The sequence below is a fragment of the Perca fluviatilis genome, chromosome 15, assembly GCF_010015445.1.
Source record: "Perca fluviatilis chromosome 15, GENO_Pfluv_1.0, whole genome shotgun sequence".
Lineage (NCBI taxonomy): Eukaryota > Metazoa > Chordata > Actinopteri > Perciformes > Percidae > Perca > Perca fluviatilis.
This window is the reverse complement of record NC_053126.1, coordinates 6477938-6499911: the sequence shown is the minus strand read 5'-3', so window position 1 is coordinate 6499911 and position 21974 is coordinate 6477938. Positions and strand designations below refer to the sequence as shown.

The window sequence follows — 21974 nt, the reverse complement described above, 5'->3', positions numbered from 1 at the left end:
CTGTGTGATTAATGCCCATCTAGTCAACACTTTTGATAAAATGACATTACCACAGGTAGAAACATCACTATCACAGCAGTTCTTGTACCTGGAGCCAACAATAAACCTGATGAGTCATAGAAGTTTGTGGGAAAAAGTGACAGGGAAAAAGACCATTACACTGTGTTTCTAAGCAGAAGTCAGAGCTGCAATAGGTAAGAAGATAAAGCAATGACATCACCTCCACCATGTTGTATTGAAGGACCTGCTACTTTCCAATCTGGCTTCAAGAGTATTTATGAAAAATGAAAATCAATCACAACATGAACAGAATGGCGACATTACAGTACATGTGCGTATAATTTGCAGGTGTTAATACAAGGACGCTGTCAAATTGCTGATTATCCAGACGCAGATCACAGTTTAATGGGAGGTATAAATCATGTGGTGTTGATTTGTCCTTGTGTTGCAGATCGGTAATTGGCAGGCAGGGATTGCAGCAGTGTGTTCCAACATATGGCGAGAGTGTTGGGACGAAGATGAGCACCGTGAAAAAGTGACAGTCAGTGGGAAGGGAGAAGTTTGAATGACAGCCAGTGTGGGATTAAGTTAATGTGTGTGGATTAATGATTCAATTAGGAGAGATATTTGTTTTTAATGATACCAAAAGCATACAGCTACAGAGAGTCTCTGTAGTGTGTGTGTGTGTGTGTGTTGTCAGAGAGACTAAGATGAGAGAGCACTTCTCTCGTCCCGCTGCATTTAGATAAATATCTGGCAGCGGTATATGGCTTCACTTTGTCATATGACAATCTCACCTTGTCTGTCACACACACACACACACACACACACACACACACACACACACACACACACACACACACACACACACACACACACACACACACACACACACACACACACACACACACACACACACACACGTGATTGATTCTAACTAGTGTAATATCTATGACACTAATTAACCCAACTGGTCAATACTGCCTTATAAAGGCAGAGAGCAGTAGGCTCTTAGCCCAACTGTGTTACAGAAATATGCATTGTAAAAAAAATCCTTAATTGTATGCTGATTATTAAACAGACAAACATAAAACCTACAAAAAAACATGTGGGTGCAATCTGTGTTTGGACAATCCAAAGCGGGCAGGGGAACAAAAATAAATGTATAGACTCCTATATAATACCTCTCAATAATCTCTTATGACTCACTAGAAGTGTGCGTCTGTATTTGCAGAACCCCTGGAATTTCTTATTTTGCTGTGTTCGGGACGTTTCTGGGCGTCAACCTCTATAAAAATATAGCGACCAGGTGCCAGATCGTAAACATGCATCCAAGAAGAAGCTACGGAAATGGCAGACAGCAAAAATCAAATACAGCGAGCCGAATAGCCAAACCCCAAAAGCTCATTCCAAAAAGAGAGTGAATCTGGGGTAGCTTTTGCCCGCTGGTGAGCAGCGCAACCCTGGTTTAGCCGGGGGAGGAGGGGCCAACTTTAGATGTTGAATGTTTTCAAACCGCAATACGAATTTAGAACGCTCCATACTACTGTCAGAATCGGTTTTCAAATTATTATTCAAAATATGACTCCCCTGCTCATGCATTAGGTTCCCGTCTCACTACTGTTATCTCCCAACAGGTAAGCACTGAATCATAGCAACCACTAAAACCATAAACAAAACATATCCCTGTGAGGTATCATGGGAAAAATCTGATCTGACGTCGGAGCTGCAGCCCGATGTGTGTCCGCTCACAGGTTAGTGATACGGAAATGAACCACAATTAGTCACTCATTCTGCCTTGCAGTCTTGTCTGTTTGGCTTCTCTACTCGTCTGTTAACGTGTCCGCCTCGCCTGTCGTCCCGCACAGGTCTTTGTCATGTGTGTTTGAAGTGTGTGTTTGTGTGTGTATTAAAAGCAGGCTGCTGGTCTGTGCTTTCTAAACCCTGTGGCCGTCACACAGCACATCGACTCATAACAGACCTGACTCTCCCTCTGAGGATCACGCATGGTTGAGTGTGATTAGGTTAAACGTGCTCTCTGAAATGACGTGATGTGATGTGATGTGGCAGTGTGTGTTGTGTGTTGTGCGTGTATATGCTTGACAGAGAGGAAGAGTGTGTTTGCGTGTGCCATTTACATGTGCTGTTATATTAATTTGCAGTGCTCACATGTGGGTTTTTAGATTGTTAAAGGTGTGTGCTGGTTGTTGTGGTTGGTTCCTTGTTTCATGTGTGTGTGTGTGTGTGTGTGTGTGTGTGTGTGTGTGTGCGCGCGTGCACGTGCACGTGCCAAGGACTCCCATGCTGCTTTCCAAGAGCTCTGGCTTTCCGATGTGACCCTGATTTCAATCAGATATGTTACAGCATTGTTTGGCTTAGCTTACACACACGCACGTGCGCACACACACACGCACACACACACACACACACACACACACACACACACACACACACACACACACACACACACACACACACACACACACACACACACACACACAGGGACAAGGAGCTGCCATGCAGAGTCGAGCTCAGCTACTGTTTCTTTAGTGATAACTACATCAATTTAAGCTCACAGTGGGAGCAACCTTCCCAGACAGAAGGAGACATGGTTATCAAAGACACATTCTCCTCTGTTACTTCTTATTGGTTTCACAGTCATGGTTATGAATCAGTAATGTCCTGTGAAAACCTGGCACCTTTAATCTTCCTATAACGGTTTATTTCCCAGTCACTGACAAAAAGCTCCATGGCTGCAGGACTAAGCCAAATGATGTATGGTGTAGTTGAATTGCCTTTAGTCTTTTCATGGAGATACAAGGTTTCCAGAAGGCACTTCCCCTTCATCTGATATCATCTTTAAGCTTGTAATCGTAGGATTGAGCTTGTACAAGATTACTGGTTTGATTGTGGGAAATAACTCTAGTTGAACGTGACAGAACACATGTACAGATTCGCAGAGTGGTGTAGAGCAAAGGCAATTAACCAGCTGGTTGATATTATGAACAATGTACTTTATATAATTTCAATCCCTGGTACAAAAATGACCAAACTCAGGACAATAAAGCACTGAGGCACTAACGGGTAGCACCCAAGAAAAGGGGTAGTTCTGACCCATACCCCTTTCACACCAATGGCTCAATCAGGGTTATACTCAGGTCGACTGTGTTTTTGAATGGGGTAACCCTCCTCCATCTACTCGGCTTCGCGACCCAGGTAGCAAGGTGGGTTTGATCAGGGTAGACCAGAGTCGAGTTGCGCAGCTGGGGCAGGACAAATTATGTGATTGGTTGGAAATGACATTGGGGCAGTCGTCACAAGTCGCCGCCTTTGTTCGCCGCACACTTTGAAAAAACAACAACATACCCGAACAATCTGATGTACAATGACAGATTCAAGTAGCTACAAAACATTAGTTCTGCTGGTATACAGATGGACTGGTGTGATGTTAGCTGTTCACTGAAAATGACGTGAAAGCCCCGCCCATTTCTAGCACTTAAGGTAATTGTTAGGGATTGCTGCCGGGTTGACCCAGGTGAGCTCTGAATTGTCATGTACCCATGTAGACTGGCTTGGTTTGAATTTCCAAAAGGAGGGTTGAACCCTGATCAGACAACTCTAGCCCAACCCTGGTTGGTGGTGTGACAGAGGTACCAGTTGTAGTGTCTACTCCAGCTATTTTTAAACATCCATGCCACTATTTGTTACTGATTGCTAGTGTGTATTCTTTGCGGTTTTCAGTAAAACCCAAACAGAATCCTCAATTTGTGATTCATCGGATTAATGGAATTAGTCTCATTTTATTAAATCAACTTTCTTTATTAAATATAACTCGTCAGTTTTGCAACATTAATACATGTGGGCGGCAACAGTGGCGGTTCTAGAGGGGGACGGTGTGTGGTAAATATTTGAAGCTTGAGTGAAGATATTGGTATCATAAACTTTGAGCTTTGAACTGCGTTGAGCTGCATCTCAAATTCATCTTCAGGTTCCCAGCTTTCATATGACATATACCACTTCTATATGGCATATACTGTTGACCTGCTATCTTCCACTAAAGATCCCCTGTCCCCTCCCAAAAAAAGAAAAAATCGGTCTCTAAGGGTTAATATAGTTGGTACCCCTAAAATCGCATGTGGCCCAGGCCTGCCTCCCCCCACCCCATTTAAAATGGTCTAGAACTGCCACTGGGCAGCGGGCTAATCCATTAAGGGCATGCAATAATGATGAAATAATAATTGCACCCTTAGGCTTATAGCAACATTACATTATGCTACAACAGAAACAACGATCTAGAGTTATTGGAAATTGTTTGGATCACACAAATTGGAAACAATCCTACGCAGCCACCACTGGTATCTAATTCTACAAATAGTATAATACCAAATATTTTATTGTAGCCTAATCTTTACTGCAATTTACTGCAACTACGCAGAAGTACCGGGTTTAAACAGAATAAATAGACAAGCAAAAAGGGAAACAAATGTTGATTTGAAATTTGAATGTTAAGGTAATGAAGGAAGCTTAGAACTATTCGGCACAGCCCTATGTACAACTAACAAGACATTTGTGACACTCTTATGGTATAGGCTAATGTAAAAATAAGCATAGTTTGGGTAAAAACCCAAACAGTGATATAAACATAACACTAACACTGGGTCAAAAGAACTACTGTAAAGTTAACCCAGTATTGCATTCATGCTAAACTGGGTCATTGTTTAATTGATTTTTAGTGCATACACAGAATTTTTCTTAAAAATAATTGATGATTACAATAATTTTACTTAAATCTTAGCAGACATACAGAAACTATAAAAAAGACATTCTACTGATAAGGAGCAGTCAGTTTGTCCTGTAAATGTACTTTTTTTGGTAGCAGATTTTCTTTTCTTTTTTTTCTCTCTCTCACACTCCCTCCCCCCTCCGTCATAGTCAACACAAGTGCTACCCTTGGCCTGATGCATTAACCAGGAAACCATTGAGTCCTCTATGAGAGGGGTTATGCCTCATTATGACAGAATAACAGAGCCAAAATGGAGCCCGATCCCTCCCAGCCGCTCCATAACAGTAATACTATCAGTGAGCCTGCAGCAGTTGGGGCTAATCCGGGCCATTTAATGTATAGCCACGCACTGCACCTCACTCAGGGGCTCAGCAGCGGCTCATATCAGCATCCAACAGACACATTCACAAACACACACACACACATTCACACACTCTTCACATCCATGAAATCCACATTCTCCCTTTGAACTGCCTCGCCACTTATTGCTCCTTACACATAAAAATGCCACCCTCTTGAACATGCCGGACAGCCAAGTGCTTTTGCACACATGCATAGTGAACAGAAAGCTTCCTATTCAACGTGTCATACAGTACATTACACCCTATAGTAGAGGGTATAATAGACCTATGACTCTTTTGCTTTGCTTCCGACATGAAGTCAATTCCGCTATATTCGTGGAACATCTTGGTGATCTTACGATGGATACAAAAAAACAACAACATTTACATCAACAACTACATGCAATCCCATGGCTGCACATGCTTCCGCTCACTCACACACAACTGTTTTTTAAGGTCAAAATGTGTAAAAATGTGTCAATCCATAAGGCTGGAGGCGGAGGGAGGTGACAGAGACAACACAGCCCCCCCTCAGCCTCACTTGCCATCCCCAGTATTTATATAAACACACACACACACACACACACACACACACACACAGTTGTGTGTAATACACAACCCCCACGCAATAAGACAGCACACAATGACAATGTCTTGCAGGTGTGTGCCGTCATTTGTTTCTATTGAGCTGCAGTTTACGAAATTGTCTGTCCACACTTTCATTGCTTTGTGTGTGCGTGTGCTTGTGCAAGTGTGTGTGTGTGTGTGTGTGTGTGTGTGTTTAGGGGGGCTGTTGGCGCGTGGAGCTGCAGCAGAGCGGGGTCTGGTGTCCTTCAAATGACAGGGAGAAAACATCCCCCGCACCGCACTGGATCAATGCTCGCACACCCACAAGCATGCAAACACCCTCAACATCTTCACTCTTCATGCACATGCATGTACATAACCGTACAGCTGTGCCTGAAGATACTCTACTGTCCCTTATGCATGCTGTACACATTATAAACATGCCCTCGATAGCAGCTGCAGGGGTCTAAGTGTATAACTTCACCCAGACAAAGCACAGACATCCACATGGCATGATCCTGGATAAACCAGAACTAAATCTTCTACATATATCCATTCATAGGATCAATCAGTAGACAATAGTCAGTCGACAGTCTGTCTGATGCTGTTCATCCAGATTTTTGTATATCTGTGTATTTTACTGAATAAGATTAGTAAAATAAGTGTGTGTTTTGCAGGAGGACAGTAGGAGTGTCTAGTGAAGGCAACAGCCAGGATTTTAGAATTACTAAGATTGTCAGTTTATATAGACACTTTATCTACTCAGTTAACTCTTCAATTAAATTTTATGTAAATTGTATTTCCCAACATGCTGTAATACAGCCCCCACCACACTGTGGGGAATATAAATCTAGATACTCAATCCTTTTTGAATTAATTGTCAATCATTGTCAAAGACTACTGCAATCCGTTCCAATTCATGTCCATGGGCCCTATTTTAATGATCTAAGTGCAGGTGCGTTTAGGGCGTGTATGAATCCACTTTTGTTAGTTTAACGGTGGAAAAAGGGTCCGTGCGCTGGCTGTAACATGCAATAAACCAATCAGAGTGTCATCTGCCATTCTCTTTAAAAGCCAGGCGCGTCTGTACCTTGGCACATTGCTATTATGATGGAGGATTTGCTGAGCAGGAAGGAGAGATTTTCAGGAGAAGAATCTGATCTGCTCGTGCGTGAAGTGAAAGCGCGCGAGCAGATCATATCATAATACTATTTCACATTGTAATATTAAATTTTTTTTTATCTTTTGCATGCGTGTGTGCTGCTGTGCGTCCCTGTGTGTGTAACAAGCAAAGTGTGCGCGAATGAAATGCTGCGTTATTGACTTTAGACCAGGTTTTTGTTGGTCAATGGCGCGATCACTTTCCGCTGCCTCAAGATAGCAATACTCCCAGAATGCACTGGAACACACCTCCCTGTAAGAACAGCATGCCCAAGACCTTTGCTTTTTTTTTTATTATGTTTTGGGCATTTTTAGGCCTTTATTGACAGGACAGCTGAAGACATGAAAGGGGAGAGAGAGGGGGGAATGACATGCAGCAAAGGGCCGCAGGTCGGAGTCGAACCCTGGGCCGCAGCGTCAAGGAGCAAACCTCTATATATGGGCGCCCTCTCTACCAGCTGTGCTATCTGGGCGCCTGTGCATTTGCTTTCCAAACGACATGGGCACTGGACGGGAAAATTGACAACTGCGTCATTCTTAAATAGCAAAGACACTTGCGTCGGGCTTTGCGCTGCAACGGATGCAAGATAGGACCCCATGTGTCCATCAGTATTACTATGTGCTGACCTGGAAGTTTGCATTCATGAGTATACTTTTGATCGGCCAATATTTCCATTCAAACAGTGACCTTCTGTCTGTCTGACAGTGGCTCTCTGTTTGTCAGTCTCAGTCATTGTTTTGGCGGCTCACTAAAGCCGTAATCTGTCGCTGCCCTGGCTTATTAATAAGCCTATTCTGGATATTCCTCCTCTGAGAGTCGGTTGACTTTCAGCAGAGATCATCACAGAACTAGGATAAGTAGAGCGGCACCATCCATTTCCATGCGCTTGCTTGTTGAATCATTTTATTTTGCTTTCATGCTTTTTTTTCTGATTGTTTACTGGTGCAATATGGTTTAATGTTTTATTTTCATTTTACTTACAACAAATTTACAGTAGATTCTTCATTTTCATGAGACACAAGATTTTGTTTTCAACTAACTCCCTATCTTTACTTCTATATTTTAGCTTTGTTTTTCTCTGTGTATTTTTTTTTATCACGTTGCCTTTAGGTTTTATCCCTGTAACCCCAAAAGTTTGCTTTCAACTCAGTGCAATTCAACTCTTGAACTCCTAAAAACACCAAAAGCAACATCAGGTCTATTTATTCTAGCTCTGTGATCATTTCTGGGTGACTTTAGGGTTGAGTAAGAAAATGAAGGAGGCAGTCTGCAGACACTCAGGCTATGAGAGAGAGAGAGAGAGAGAGAGAGAGAGAGAGAGAGAAAGAAGGAGAGAAGAGGGGAGATACAAGAGCAGGGCACTGAGAGATGAGAGAAAACACAGAAACAGAGAGAGGAGAGAGCGAGCGAGAGAGACCTCGAGGGAAGCAGGGCTGTGAGCTGAAAAAGGGCAGGCGGCTAAGGCGGCTAATGAGAGGGAACTGGAAAGGGGAAGACTGAGACGGGAAAGGGATAGTGGGAGAGTAAAGCTAGCGATGCACCGGAGGATCATCAGCCTGACTTACACCTGATTTACCCAGCCTAAAAATCAGGGGGGATTTCTCAATCCCACTGTATATCTGGTAGTGTGAAGGCTTCATGAATCAAATCTTTACTGCCCTAAATGCGTCAGAGACATAAAAATATCACTTAAACTTTCAAGATGGATATCGCAGACTCATCCAAATAGGAGAGAAAATAAAAGCCAAACTTTTTAATGATGCAAAAATCATCAAGAAGTTCATGAACATATCTGCAACTCAGACAAATGTGTAAGTGAGATATTTAAAAAGGGTGTTTTTGGATGTTCAGTGGTTTTGGCTGTGTCAGTATAGCTTGGGTGGAGGGAGAGATACAGATAGTTTGGCCTGAGGGGGGAGAAACGGAGAAGTTGATGTAGAGAAGGGAAATGCAGACTCATATTTCTCCTCTCCAAGCCAGACAATAATAGATTATTGCAAGGCTGAGAGAAAGAAACAAAGATGCAGGAGTCAAATAGGAAAAAAGCAGGATAGAGCACACAAAGGTGTACTGAGATTGGGAGAAGAGGATTTAGTCTAATAAAATAAGATATTAGAAGAAAAACATGTGAACAAATAAGGTTGACATGCTGGAGACTAGGGCTGGGCAATATAACGATATTATATCAATATCGTGATATGAGACTAGATTTCGTCTTAGATTTTGGATATCGTAATATCGTGAAAGACATAAGTGTTTTCTTTTCCTAGTTTTAAAGGCTGCATTACAGTAAAGTGATGTACTTTTCTGAACTTACCAAACTGTTCTAGCTGTTCTATTATTTGCCTTTTCCCCATTTTGACATTATGTCAACATTACTGATGATTATTTATCATTTATTTATTATTATTTAAGATATTTTGTTAAAGCACCAATTGTCAACCCTACAATATCGCCACAATATCGATATCGAGGTATTTGGTCAAGAATATCGTTATATCTGATTTTCTCCCTATCGCCCAGCCCTACTGGAGACTATTATAGTCATCTAAAAATATGCAGGTTTACTGTGTGCTTGTGCTGCAGTCCTTTTCTTGTGAAAGAACCACATCAGCTGGTGTGTCTAACAATCTCCCATCTCAAAGTCAGACAAAAAAGTAGGATTAATCATCAAGGGACCACGAATGTGTCGGTACAAAAGTTCATGCCAATCAATCCGATAGTCGTTGAGATATTTCAAGCTGGACCAAAGTGGTACATTGCCATCCCTAGAGCCGTACTATTATTAAACATTAGGCGGACTAATTTTCACGCACAAAATTATCATTTAGATACTTTCAGATGATCAACTGTGAGTCTACAGTTGATATCTGTTTTCTGTTGTGGATTGCTGCTAGTTATATTACTGTAAGGCATATGTGCACTGGCATCTGTGTTGATGTATTACAGCTGCCAGGTCTGGTTAAAAACATTTCTGTGATCTCATAAAATGTGTTCAGTTCTGCAATATTAAATCTGGTTGTCTGAGGCCGGGAGTTGAGGTTCGGTCTACACAGCAGGTGCCAAAGTAGCCATCACAAGGCCACCAAGGTCAGGACGAGTCATTGCTGGACAACACGCACATCCCGTCAGGCCCTAATTAGAATGAAAACTCCCATAAAGCAGCAGACGGATTGGTAGGGAGATCTGGGGTCCTGTCAGTCATTCAGACATAATGGTAATAATGTAACTGGATAAGAAGACAAGTTGGCCACCTGATGTGCAAGCTGTACAGTATGTTCATGCATGAGAGCATGTTTTCATGCTTGTATGAACACACACACACACACACACACACACACACACACACACACACACACACACGCGCATATACTCACATATTCTTAAACCATATTTGATCTGTTTCACTCCATTCCCTCCGTCTCTCTCTCTCTGTCTCTCTGGTGGGGTGTCGTTGACGAGCTCAGTGCAGATATAATTGGCACTGGCCCCATGTGGCACTGTAGTGAAAAAATCAAGGGCGCACAGATGTAAACAAACACTCTCCCTCACAGATGCTTACACACTCCTGGGCGCACGCGCGCACGCACACACACACACACACAAACACACACACACACACACACAAATGCACACACGCCACCCTGCCTATAGTACGTCTTTTCACTTAACACCCGTCCTGCAGGCTCCCATGGTACTCATTTCCCTGTTTTGATTTCAATGTCACACCGATCCTATCTCCCTGCTCCACTGTTGCCTGCTCTCCCCTCCTTTTCTGCATCAAACAATCCTTCACTTTCCTTTTCCTTCTCCGGCTCTCCCTCTTTTACATATTCCCTCCTTCCATCTCCACCTACCTTCCTTTCTCTCTCTCACTCTGTTTATATTTTTCTCTCTCTGCATCTTTTCCCTCTCTCTCTCTCTCTCACAGGCCAACAACATGCAAATTATGCCCCACAAATGCAAATCCTTTCCTATCTCAGTCGAGACCTCCAGCGCAGGAGAAGAGTCTGCCCAGCTCAGATATGCCCCACAGAAGTCTTTTCCTTCCGTAAAAGAGGGGCATCGTTTGTTTGAAGGTTACCTCTGAGAGCTGCTGAATAAAGCAGTACATATGTGCATGTGCATTAGTGAGACAGTCCAAGGCATCATTATTCAAAGTGTTTTAGAACTAGGGTACAGGTTCCAATGGTTTGTATTTGTGTTTGGGTAATCTAATCATTCGTACAATGATAGAAAGGCATGTAGGGTGTTATCATTGTAATGGTTTATGTGTAAAAATATGAAGCCAACGAATGAATCATCTAATGGTTCCATTAGAGTAGCTCAATGACAGGTCTCCATGGTTATGCTTGACAAACTCAGAAAGAGAGCAAGTGTTAAATGGATTTTGTATGGAACATAGTCTCAAACATGACAGAGTCTGCTTTGAGCTAAATGCACGCTGACAATGACAATGCTAACATGCTGATGTTGACAATGGTGACCATCATATAGTTTAGCGTGCTACGGTACATGTAGCATGCTAAAATTTGCTAAATAGCACGAACCCAAAGTACAGCTGAGACTGATGGAAAATGTTAGTTTTGCAGGTAAAAACCAAAATACTGGACAAAATGTTGACACGGTGATGTAGCGAGATGAAAAGTTAAGGGATCCCAAAAGTTTGGACAATTCATCCTGAAGGATGATTTACATGGCAATCCATTCAATAATTGTAAAGACATTTCACTCAAAACCACAGATGTGAACCTCATGTTGGTGGTAACGCAAAAGTCAGGGATGCCCAAAAGTTAAGACTTATCATCTGGGCACCACTGATCCGTAGAAAAATAATGGAAATACATCCAACAGTTGTTGAGATATTTCAATATTGAACAAAGTGATACAGTGACCGACTGACGGTGCCATTGCTGGAGCCATGGCACTAGAATGGCTTAAAACGTTATTTCAGCCAGGGTCATAGAATTTTAGAATAAATAAATAAAGTCCCTTCAATTTTTGACCAAGAGTTTATTTAAATGAATGTATCTTCAGTCAATAAATACTTGTATCAGTCTATGAAACACCCACTGTATATATATTCTATAGAGCACAAACCTGCCCCACAGGAAAACACGTGTCCTCAATGGCAGCTACGGCCCTGATTTCCGCAGCTTTAACATTATGATTTCAGTTCACGTGCTTCCTTAGAAGATTTTCTTGAGGACAACAACTTGGCTTGAGGTTTCCCACTCTAATAATGTATCACAGGGAAGTTCCTGCAAAGCCAGTTGAGGGAGAACCTCCCTAGTAGAGTCCCGGCAGTTTTTAGGGTCGCTGTCCATGGTGCTGAAATCACTGTCATTTGAGGAAACAAAGAAAGGAGAATTGTTCTGTTCTATTATCTGTGCTGTTGCAGTCAGTGCTACAATGAGAGGCAATGTTGGCACAGCTGAGATCAGCTATAAGTGATCTGGGAGCGTTATCGCATTCCCAGCTTTCCATCTTCCTTCCCGCTCTTCTTCGCTGCCATCTGTTCTCCTCTCATTCCTCCCCCCCTGCCTCACTTTCTTATTTACATCCCATCGCCTGATAGCCTCTCCAACCCCCCTCTTTTTTTTTTTTTTACAATCACTCACTGTCTCACTTCTTTGTACCTTATGTTTGTTTTAACTCTTGATGTGCCCTAGCCTGTGGAGATTTATTTTCCTTCCCTTCCATTATTCTTTGAAATCTTTTCCTTTATCTCCCCACCATTTCTTTACTTTCTTCCACATCTCCTGCACCATCCTCTTGAACCCTCCCCCCACCCCAATCTCTGCTCTCTATCTGTGCAGTAAAACATGCCAAAATGTGTGTGTAAGACTGTGTATCCCGCTCTGTGTTGTGTTAAAAAATGCAACATGCAATGTACAAATGCAACCTTCTGCGTGTGTGTGTGTGTGTGTGTGTGTGTGTGTGTGTGTGTGTGTGTGGGTGTGCGTGTGCAGAGCAGGGTGACTGTCCTCAGGGCATCTCTCCACACCAGAGCAGAGCAGTAGCTGACCAGCTGTCCCCCTCACAGCTAGCAGCATGTTGTCTCTTCTATCTGTTCTCTCCATCTCTGTCTCCATTCATCCAACCTGCCTCACCCTCTCATTTTTTCGTTTCTCCAGCTCTTCCTCTCGCTCTTTCATTCTCTCTGTCTATCACTCGCTCCTTTGCGCTCCAACTCTCTCACGCATTGCTCTTGCCTTGCCTCTCTTTTCAATTCCTCCCTCTTTTTATTTCATCGTACACCGGACACGCCCACCGCTCATTGTCATCATCAGCCCCCTTTCACCTCCCTGTCTCTGTCTTTCTTTTACCTGCACCATCTCTCCCCCTGTTGTCCCCAGCTTCTGTTGCCGTTTCTCCCATTGCACGCCTCAGTAATGTCATTGTCATATGACTCTTTTAACCTCATCTAATTTTCATCTCCTCCCTTCTGTTTCACTCCACTCCCCATTACCTTGATCTTTGACTTTGTCCAACAACTTTTCTCTGTCAACCCCTTTTTTTCTCGTCATCACGTCAGCTGTCCTCTGTAACCACAAAAGGCCTCCCGTCTTCCTGTTTAACTGTTTCAGTCATTTTAACCGCTGCATGACCTCAATACTTTTTCTCCTTGGAATTTTCTGCTCCCCCACCCTCTCTCTCACTTTCCTTTCTTTCTGACACATATGCCGGCCTTAGACTTTACATCCTGCTACTTTTATCCTTTAGTTCATCTCTTACAGGGTATTAAAAGAAAATGTCTGCCTTGAAAATGAAATGAGCACAGGAGAGGAGTGGAAGGCAGATAAGGAGATTCTCAGAAAGGAAACATGAGGATTTGGCTGCTGTCTTCATTAGGGAAAGGGCTCAGAACCTTTTCGGTCTATTCTCATCCTATTCTCACTGTTGTGATAAGAATAGCAAACTGCTGTATGTTCTGTATTGTTTTTCTGCAGCAAATGTATTATCTGGAGGACCAATGTTACTAAACATATATTTCCAGAATAAATGCTATTTGTTATTATTATTTCAAAATACACAGTAAGGAGATTTCTTTACTACATACAATTCAAATGGCTTTTACTTTATACATTCGATTTTGAATGTGTTTTCCATTGAAAGGCAATAATGTTGTCACCATTATAAGTGTGCCATTTTACTGTGGGTCTTAGACAAAGTGGTAAACATAATTTTGCATACTGCCTAGAAGACTTTTGGATGAGCCCTAAAACTCAAATCATGGCGGAGAACAGTTTTGTGCAATCATTAACCTCCTCTGAAAAGTCCCATCTGTCTACCACCCTCTCTCCTTTTCTCTCTGCATCTTTCACTCCCTCACAGCTCTCTGTTTCTCCTCTCACTCTCTCTATCTCAGTCTAAGTGGCTTGGAGGATTAAATGTGTTTAATTAAGAGGTGATTATGTGTAGACGGCTGACACAGAGGGATCCGGAAGGCTCCATCCCATTGCCCCTATTGTCATCACTCTGTACCCCCATTCAACCCCTACAACACACACACACACACACACACACACACACACACACACACACACACACACACACACACACACACACACACACACACACACACACACACACACACACACACACACACAGCCATGTTTATCCCCTCTTTCACACCTCTCACACCCTTCCTTCTGTTATTTCCTTGCCCTTTTTATTATCTATCTATCTACAGGATTCATTCTCCCTCTTTCTTCGTCTGCTACTCCTGTTACCCTGAGTGGTATAGTAATTGCAAATAATTATTCTTCCTTCTTGTGTAGCCTAAGTGTTGGAATTTTACAGCATCTATATGTCATAATTTCATCTAATCATGCAGTTAAAGTAGGCAGAGAGGAGAGATAAAAAAAAAATAATAACTACAGTTACATATCTTTAGGTATAAAGTTAATCATCCTCCTGGATCCTCCTGAATCCATCAGATATCAAAAGATAACTATATCCCACACAATAAATATTAGTGTGTATTAGTGTGTTTGTGTGTGTGTGTGTGTGTGTGTGTGTGTGTGTGGGGTGCTGAAAGGCTGATCAGATTATGATGTTAAAGACTACAAAAAAATACCAAGACAAAACAATTGGGGGAAAGCAGAGGAGGTAAAAGGGCCGATTCATTAGCAGGGGAAGAAAGAAATGATGGAGTGAGGGAGAGCAATACAGAAGAAAGCATAGTGCTAATAAGCGCAGTATGGGGTGAAAAAGAGGACAAAAGCCTGTTTATTGCAATAGTGGGAAGATGAAGGGAGAAGCCTCAGCATTTTCTTTTTGTCTGTATGGATAATTACTGCATGTGTGGATAATTACGTCATGTGTAAGTGGGTTAGGCTTTTGTGACAGTGTTGAATGTGAAAACCTTACACTGTAATAATTAATATATGAAACACAGCATATGAAACATCTGGTATAGTTGCATCTCTGTGTTAGAAAAAGTAGCTATCATGTCTGTTGATTTCATATGGCTTTATGAATGCCTTTGTGAGTAACCAGATATCTACTTAAGTAGGGCTGCCACTAACGCTTATTAATCTGTTTCTTATTTTCTCGATTAATCGATTAGTTGTTTGGTCTATAAAATGTCAGAAAATGGTGAAACATGTTGTTCAAGTGTTTTCCAAAGCCCAAGAGGACGTCCTCAAATTTCTTGATTTGTCTACAACTCAAAGATATTCAGTATACTGTCACACAGGAGTGAGGAAACTAGAAAATATTCACATTTAAGAATCTGGAATTTAGAGAATTTTGACTTCCTTTCATAAAAAAATGACTCAAACCAATTAATCCATTATCAAGAGAGTTGGCGATGAAGTTAATAGTTGACAACTAATCGATTGATCGATTAATCTTTGCAGCTCTAAACTTAAGTGGCTTACAATAAAGGCATTTACTTACCACACAGCAATACAAGTCAGTCTGGATACTAGAAAACAACTGGACCAAAGCATGGCTCACATTTTCTCTGCTGAGCCTGATGACTAGGACAAAATAGTCAGGCAACAGGGACCTTTGTCCTTTAAAACATGCCATCACTCTTGTCACAAATGAGCCCTCAGGAAACATGCCCACTAATTTGAGTCTCAATCTGCTGAAGAAGCACAGGGTTATATTGAGCATGTGTGTGTGTGTGTGTGTGTGTGTGTGTGTGTGTGTGTGTGTGTGTGTGTGTGTGTGTGTGTGTGTGTGTGTGTGTGTGTGTGTGTGTGTGTGTAGGGGAGACAGATGGGTCACACAGTGTTTCCTCTGTAGGTTTGGAGGAGCTGGAACACGGCTAATTACATCTTAATTAAAAATGACCTGTCTGTCTCTGTGCCTCTTTGCCCATGGATGACACATGTGTGCTAGTGTGTGTTTATGTGTGAGACAGACAGCATTACAGAGTGAGACCTACATGTGTATAAGTGTGTCAATATAAACGGCTACAAAGGGGGCTCTAGAGCAGGGATGTAAACCCATATATGTGCATTTAATGGGTCTGTCTTCACTGTCCCATGAGTCTCAGTACTGATGTGTTGAAGTGTGTCTCAGTGGATTTTGAGGCTGTGTCCCAGTCCTCTCAATTAACCCCCCCCCCGCAAGTAGCGCAACTAGTTTAAAAACACAGCAATTATGATTTCAATTAAAAAAAAAAAAAACATATATTAAGTCAGCTGTAAGACCTAACAACCACATGTTGAGAGTGTGAGAAGCTAATGATGGATAAATGGTTGAAATAGATAGCTAAAATGAATGGATACATGGTTGAAATACAATAGCTAGTGAGCTAAAATGAATGGATAAATGGTAGACATTTAGTCAGTTGAATTATTGTTAGCAAATTTTTTAGCTAAAAGTAATAAACAGTTGAAACAGTAAGCTACAAGTAATGAATAAATGGTTAGCTTAAAGTTAGGGATGTCCCGATCCTGATCACAATATAGGAACGGAGTCGATTTTGGCATTTTTTTTAACTGATGGGGGATCAGCATTCAACCTTACCCTGATCATGTACATCAGCTTGTAGTGATCACCGCCTTTTATCCATACATGCCCTGCGCCACAGACGCACCGCCAGACTGCCTGGATGCTGGCATTTTCAAACCAAGATGGGCGCGGCCACTCATCAGTGTCTGTCCAGAGTGTCTCGTAGCTTGCCAGCCCTTGGCAACAACTAAAAAAGTCTGTCTTTCTTAGTTACCCTTTTTTTACAGAAGTGGATTACTGCGATTCTCCACACTTCTTCCGTGATTCCACCAGGAAACCACGCTTACAGTTATTCTCTGGAGCAGATATCGGTAAACACGAGAAGAAAACACAGATTGACTATTAAGCGCAAGAGGCATTACTAAGTTTAGTTTTTTTTTTTTAACATTGACTGAAGAAAAATGCTGATGTTGGGAGCAGATCTATGGTCACACAACTGTGATATACAGTAACTGTGGACATAATAGAGGCCCGGTGCAGGGCGCAAAAGAAATCTTCATGACTGCGCATGCGCAGAGGGATAAACCCAATAGCAACAGCTCTTAGAGGGCTATGCCTATACTCAGAGAATCTGGAGTTACAATACGTTACTAAAGAAAAACGGTGTGCAGCTCTATTCTCTGAGCAACTACAAGTTTCAGATTGGAACTCAGTGTCGGCAGATATTCAATATTTAAAAGATAGAGATCGGATCGGGAGTCAAAATAGCTGATCGGGACATCCATAGTTAAAGTAGCCTAATGTTTAAACAGTTAAAATATAGTTAAATAAAATACAGTTAGCTAAAATGAATGGGTAAACAGTTGAAACATTGTTAGCTAAAAGCAATGGATAAACAGTTGAAATATAGTTAGATAAAATGGATGGAGAAATGGTTTACCGTAAATAAATGGTGATGTCGTTGAAAGGGTACTTGAGTACACCTGACAGGGGTTCTACGGCTGACCAAAGAGGTTGGGTACCACTGCTTTAAGACACGTCTTGTAATGTAACTGATCTGAACCGACACATTTATCTACAGAGTATAGATAAGATTGGACCATTGAACCAACTTTGGACCATTTTTCCATTTGACCTCCATACGCAAGCAGTAGTGGATTTGTGGTGCAACTACAAAACCTCTGTTATCAGTCATTTTACATCAGCTCAGTGTGCTTGCAGGCAAACCCATACAGATGCACAGACACACACATGGAGGACTGACCATTGTTGGAGCGTAGTGACCTGGCGGAGATGCCGTTGGTCCCTATAGGATGATGAACGCCGGTTCCATCCACCATTCCTGCCTCCCCTGGCTGCTTCATAAGCTCCGTCAGAGTCCTAGAGGGAGGAAGAAAAACACACATTTACACACTTTATGAAAAGCGTCCTGGATACAAACTGAAAAGTAGATAAAAAGCACAAATATCCACACAAAGGTACACGAGAGACCTTGTGAGACACAAAAAAACGACTCAAAGGAGAGTGTTAGAGAGATGCGATGGAAAAGAGTGAGAAAGATGATAAAATATAGAAAAAGGGAACACGTGGAAATAATATGAAAATCCATTATTAAAAAGTATCCAAACAACCTTCATGTTAATCGCTCTATCTGAGGATAAAGACAAGTTTCAAACTGATTGCTCACGTCTATGAACAACAAACCCAAAACGGATAACGTTCAGAATTAAATTCAAGAAAGTGAAATCGAAGATGAAAAGCACGAGTCTCTGGATGTTTGCCAACTGGGAGCATCAATCATGTATAAAAAAATAAATAAAACAACTTTCACTCTTGCCATCTTTTATTGTTTGATGCCTTTGAACAAGTACTGATGCCTCCTCAAAACTGGAGCACAGGCAGGAAACAGCCTTCCAACATGCATATTTAACTGTTTCGGAGCACACAGAACCTGCAGCTGTGGACACATGGACTGTGTTTTATATTAGACAGAAGGTAATCGGTCGGTTGTATTCGAAGTGGACACATTCTCGTGCCTTTTCTGTGAAAGACAGACAAGTGGTGGTTTCAGCCAAGTAATCCGAATCTAGAAAGTAATCTGTCAAAGTGTGTCTTATACAAATCTGCATCATTGTCATAGGTGTGATTGCAGTTTAATTGCTACAGTAAACAACCCTGTTGGATTACTTGGCCTTTTAGAGTTTTAGCTACCAAAGCTACCAAATTTGCTCCTATTGCGCCATTGTTTTTTTTTTTTTTAGTATGGTAAAGAACACAACACCTGCTCTGCTCGCTCATATGAAAAGTTGCATTCTAATTCCACTTCTTTGACCTTTTTAATTGCTTTTTACTAACTTACTTTTCCAGTGTTTTCTCACATTAACAAGGGAACGTTAAACATCAACATGTAGCCAGTGACAAGGAAATTATAGCGGCATAGTCAACAAATCAGCTGTGACCTGAGAGCTGCTATCAAGAGACCCATAAATGTTTCCTCACTGTTAATCTCACTGTTGAAACCCTGAACACAGACGTCTAAAATGCAGCAGAGCAATTGTTTTTGTATAAGCCCGCTGTGAGATGATTGCCTGTGGTCATGGGACCAGTAAGCATAAAAACATGAACAACTGTACTATATAATGCAATTCAACACAGTAGACTCGCAATAGGCGCTAATTATAAGCTGCCATTTTGAAGGTCATAATGTTTCTTTGTTTGTAAGTTGTTCCCAAATGAAGGTATAAAATAATAATAATAATAATAATAATAATAATACATAAGTTTTATATAGCGCTTTACATGGAACTCAAAGACACTTTACAAACAAAAGAAAGAAAGAAACAAACAAACAAACAAACAAACAAGATAAGTAAATTATGGATAGGCCAATTGAAACAAGTGAGTTTTGAGCAGTTTTTTATAGGTGTTCAGTGAGTCCGAGATTCTGATGTGGATGGGGAGTGAGTTCCAGAGGGTGGGGGCAGCTATTGCAAAGGCTCGGTCCCCCAAAGTTCGGTGGGTTGATTTGGTGATGGGTTTGAGGAGGTTTAAGTCTGCTGAGCGAAGGCATCTGGAGGGGCGATGGTGCTGTAAGAGGTCTGTGAGGTATGGAGGGGCCAGATTATTGAGAGCTTTGTAGGTGAAGAGAAGAACTTTGTAATGGATGCGCTGTTGTACAGGGAGCCAGTGAAGCTGTTGAAGGACAGGGGTGATGTGTTGTCTTGAACCGGTGTGGGTGAGGAGGCGAGCAGCAGAGTTTTGAACGTATTGCAGTTTTTGTAAGACAGATGAAGGGAGACCATATAGGAGGCTGTTGCAGTAGTCAAGTCTTGATGTAATGAATGCATGGATGAGAGTTTCAGCAGCAGATGTCGAGAGGGTGGGGCGAAGACGAGCAATGTTACGTAAATAGCATGAAAACTAAATGGAAACTGGTATACGCCTAACCTCGTGAGACTGTCCTGATCTCGTGAGCTCCAGTTTTCCACTCGCAGATCAGTCCGGCATCTTGAGATAGAGAAAATTTGGAGCCATTCGCCAAATGACCGGGCCAATCAGCGTTGGTTTTGAGGCGGGTTTAGGTGGTGATAGACAGATGGTTTATCCAATCAGCTAACCAGTATTTTCAGCCCTAATTCTGTTATCTGCTCGCTAATGCTTTTTTCTCTTGGATCCTTCTTTTGGAATATGGACCAGGAAGCTGAAAGGGTGCGTTTTATTCATAAATTCTCGTTACGCAAACGGAAAATATCCTTTACTGACATGTTGCTTACTTGCTGAGCTAACGAGCTATGCTTTGCCTGCAGCAGCAGGGACTTGTGGTTGTATTTTCATACGCTTCATTGATCTGATTGGTTGATTTGTCCCATCTATCGCCAACATAGGTGATAGACAGATGGTTTATCCAATCAGCTAACCAGTATTTTCGCCCCTTCCCAAAAGTTCTCCAACAGAAAGTTCCCAGATGGATATGCCGGGCAAATGCGAAGCAATCCATCTGGCGGAGTCGGGTTAGTATACTCCAGGACATGATTTAGATAACATATTGACATATCTATGATAACTTTTAGTACTTGCCGTCATGCCAGCGAATCCATCATAGCAATGCCAATATATCATGGCATAACATGTAATTACTTAAAAGGGGCACTCCACCTATTTTACACATGAAAATCAGTTTACATACCATGAGGAGTACTGGTCAACCTGTGAAAACAGTGATGTCCTCAGAGTAATCTTGGCTTGGGCTTGAGACCAGAAATTCATAACATGTCTGTTAGGTGTGGGGTTTAAAAAATGTGGTCATATACCAAGCAGGGAGTTTCTGATAAAAGATGCTAGATAAGTTGCATTAAGGGAAATGTAGATTACTGTACAGGGTTTCTAGGAGGGCCCAAAAAGTGAACAGCTGTTTTTGTCTTTATGGGCTACTTGTCCACCAAGTTTGAGTAGAAATCAATTTATGAGCTTTTGAAACATCCACCTGAGACAGAAACTAACCAATCAACAGAGTTGAAACATGCTCTCCCTGGTGCAGGCAATCATACCGTGCAATTCAATTTCTATTAGACACCAAAGAAATGCTCACTGATGCTGTTAAAGTGACTGCACAGCACAGCAGTAAAGTTAGAAGTATCAGACAGGAAAGAAATCAGAATCTGAAATGATATTGGTATTTCTTTCCTCTCCCTTGATACTCTTCTCACAGCTAGGGTGCCATTATCCTCAGCTGCTCCAGTGGAGCTGCACAGCGACCAGCAGTGGTCTGTGGTTGATCTGGGCAGCTCCCTGGTGTGAAAGTGAAACACAACCCAGCTCAGCAAAACCTACCGTGGATAAATCAGGCAAAAAGTTTGTTTGATATCACACCCCTGCTGAGATTACAAGTCAGCTCTTCTGGTGTGTAAATATGTATAAGCTAAGTAATGGAATTTATTTTTAAAACCACAACATTTGAGGTTTGACAGATACAATGAAAGTTAAATGATTTCCACGGGGAAATAAGTGCATTGACGGGCACGCAAGGACAATAAATACCCATCGACTGTGCCACGGGAATACAGTACCCGCACATCCATCTCAGTTGCCCTTTGCATTTTCTGCTTGCTAGCCAATCCATTTTTTCTCTCTCCTCTCATCTCATTTATATCCGTCCACTTCCATTCCATTACTTCATTTGTCTTCCCCCCCACCCCCCCCACACTCT

General features: G+C 41.9%; 1 protein-coding gene across 2 annotated transcripts in view; it reads right to left on the bottom strand.

The window, feature by feature from the left end:
- LOC120574685 (protein shisa-9) overlaps positions 1-21974 on the bottom strand; it is a 109315-nt gene that overhangs the window by 40825 nt on the left and 46516 nt on the right. Inside the window, exons 3-4 of one of the 2 annotated variants that reach the window (XM_039825035.1) lie at positions 18033-18148; positions 10231-10353 (exon numbers count right to left, since the gene is read on the bottom strand). In XM_039825035.1, the coding sequence (XP_039680969.1) occupies positions 10231-10353; positions 18033-18148 (239 nt within the window). The remainder of the gene's footprint in view (positions 1-10230; positions 10354-18032; positions 18149-21974) is intronic. The other variant, XM_039825036.1, reaches the window with a different exon arrangement.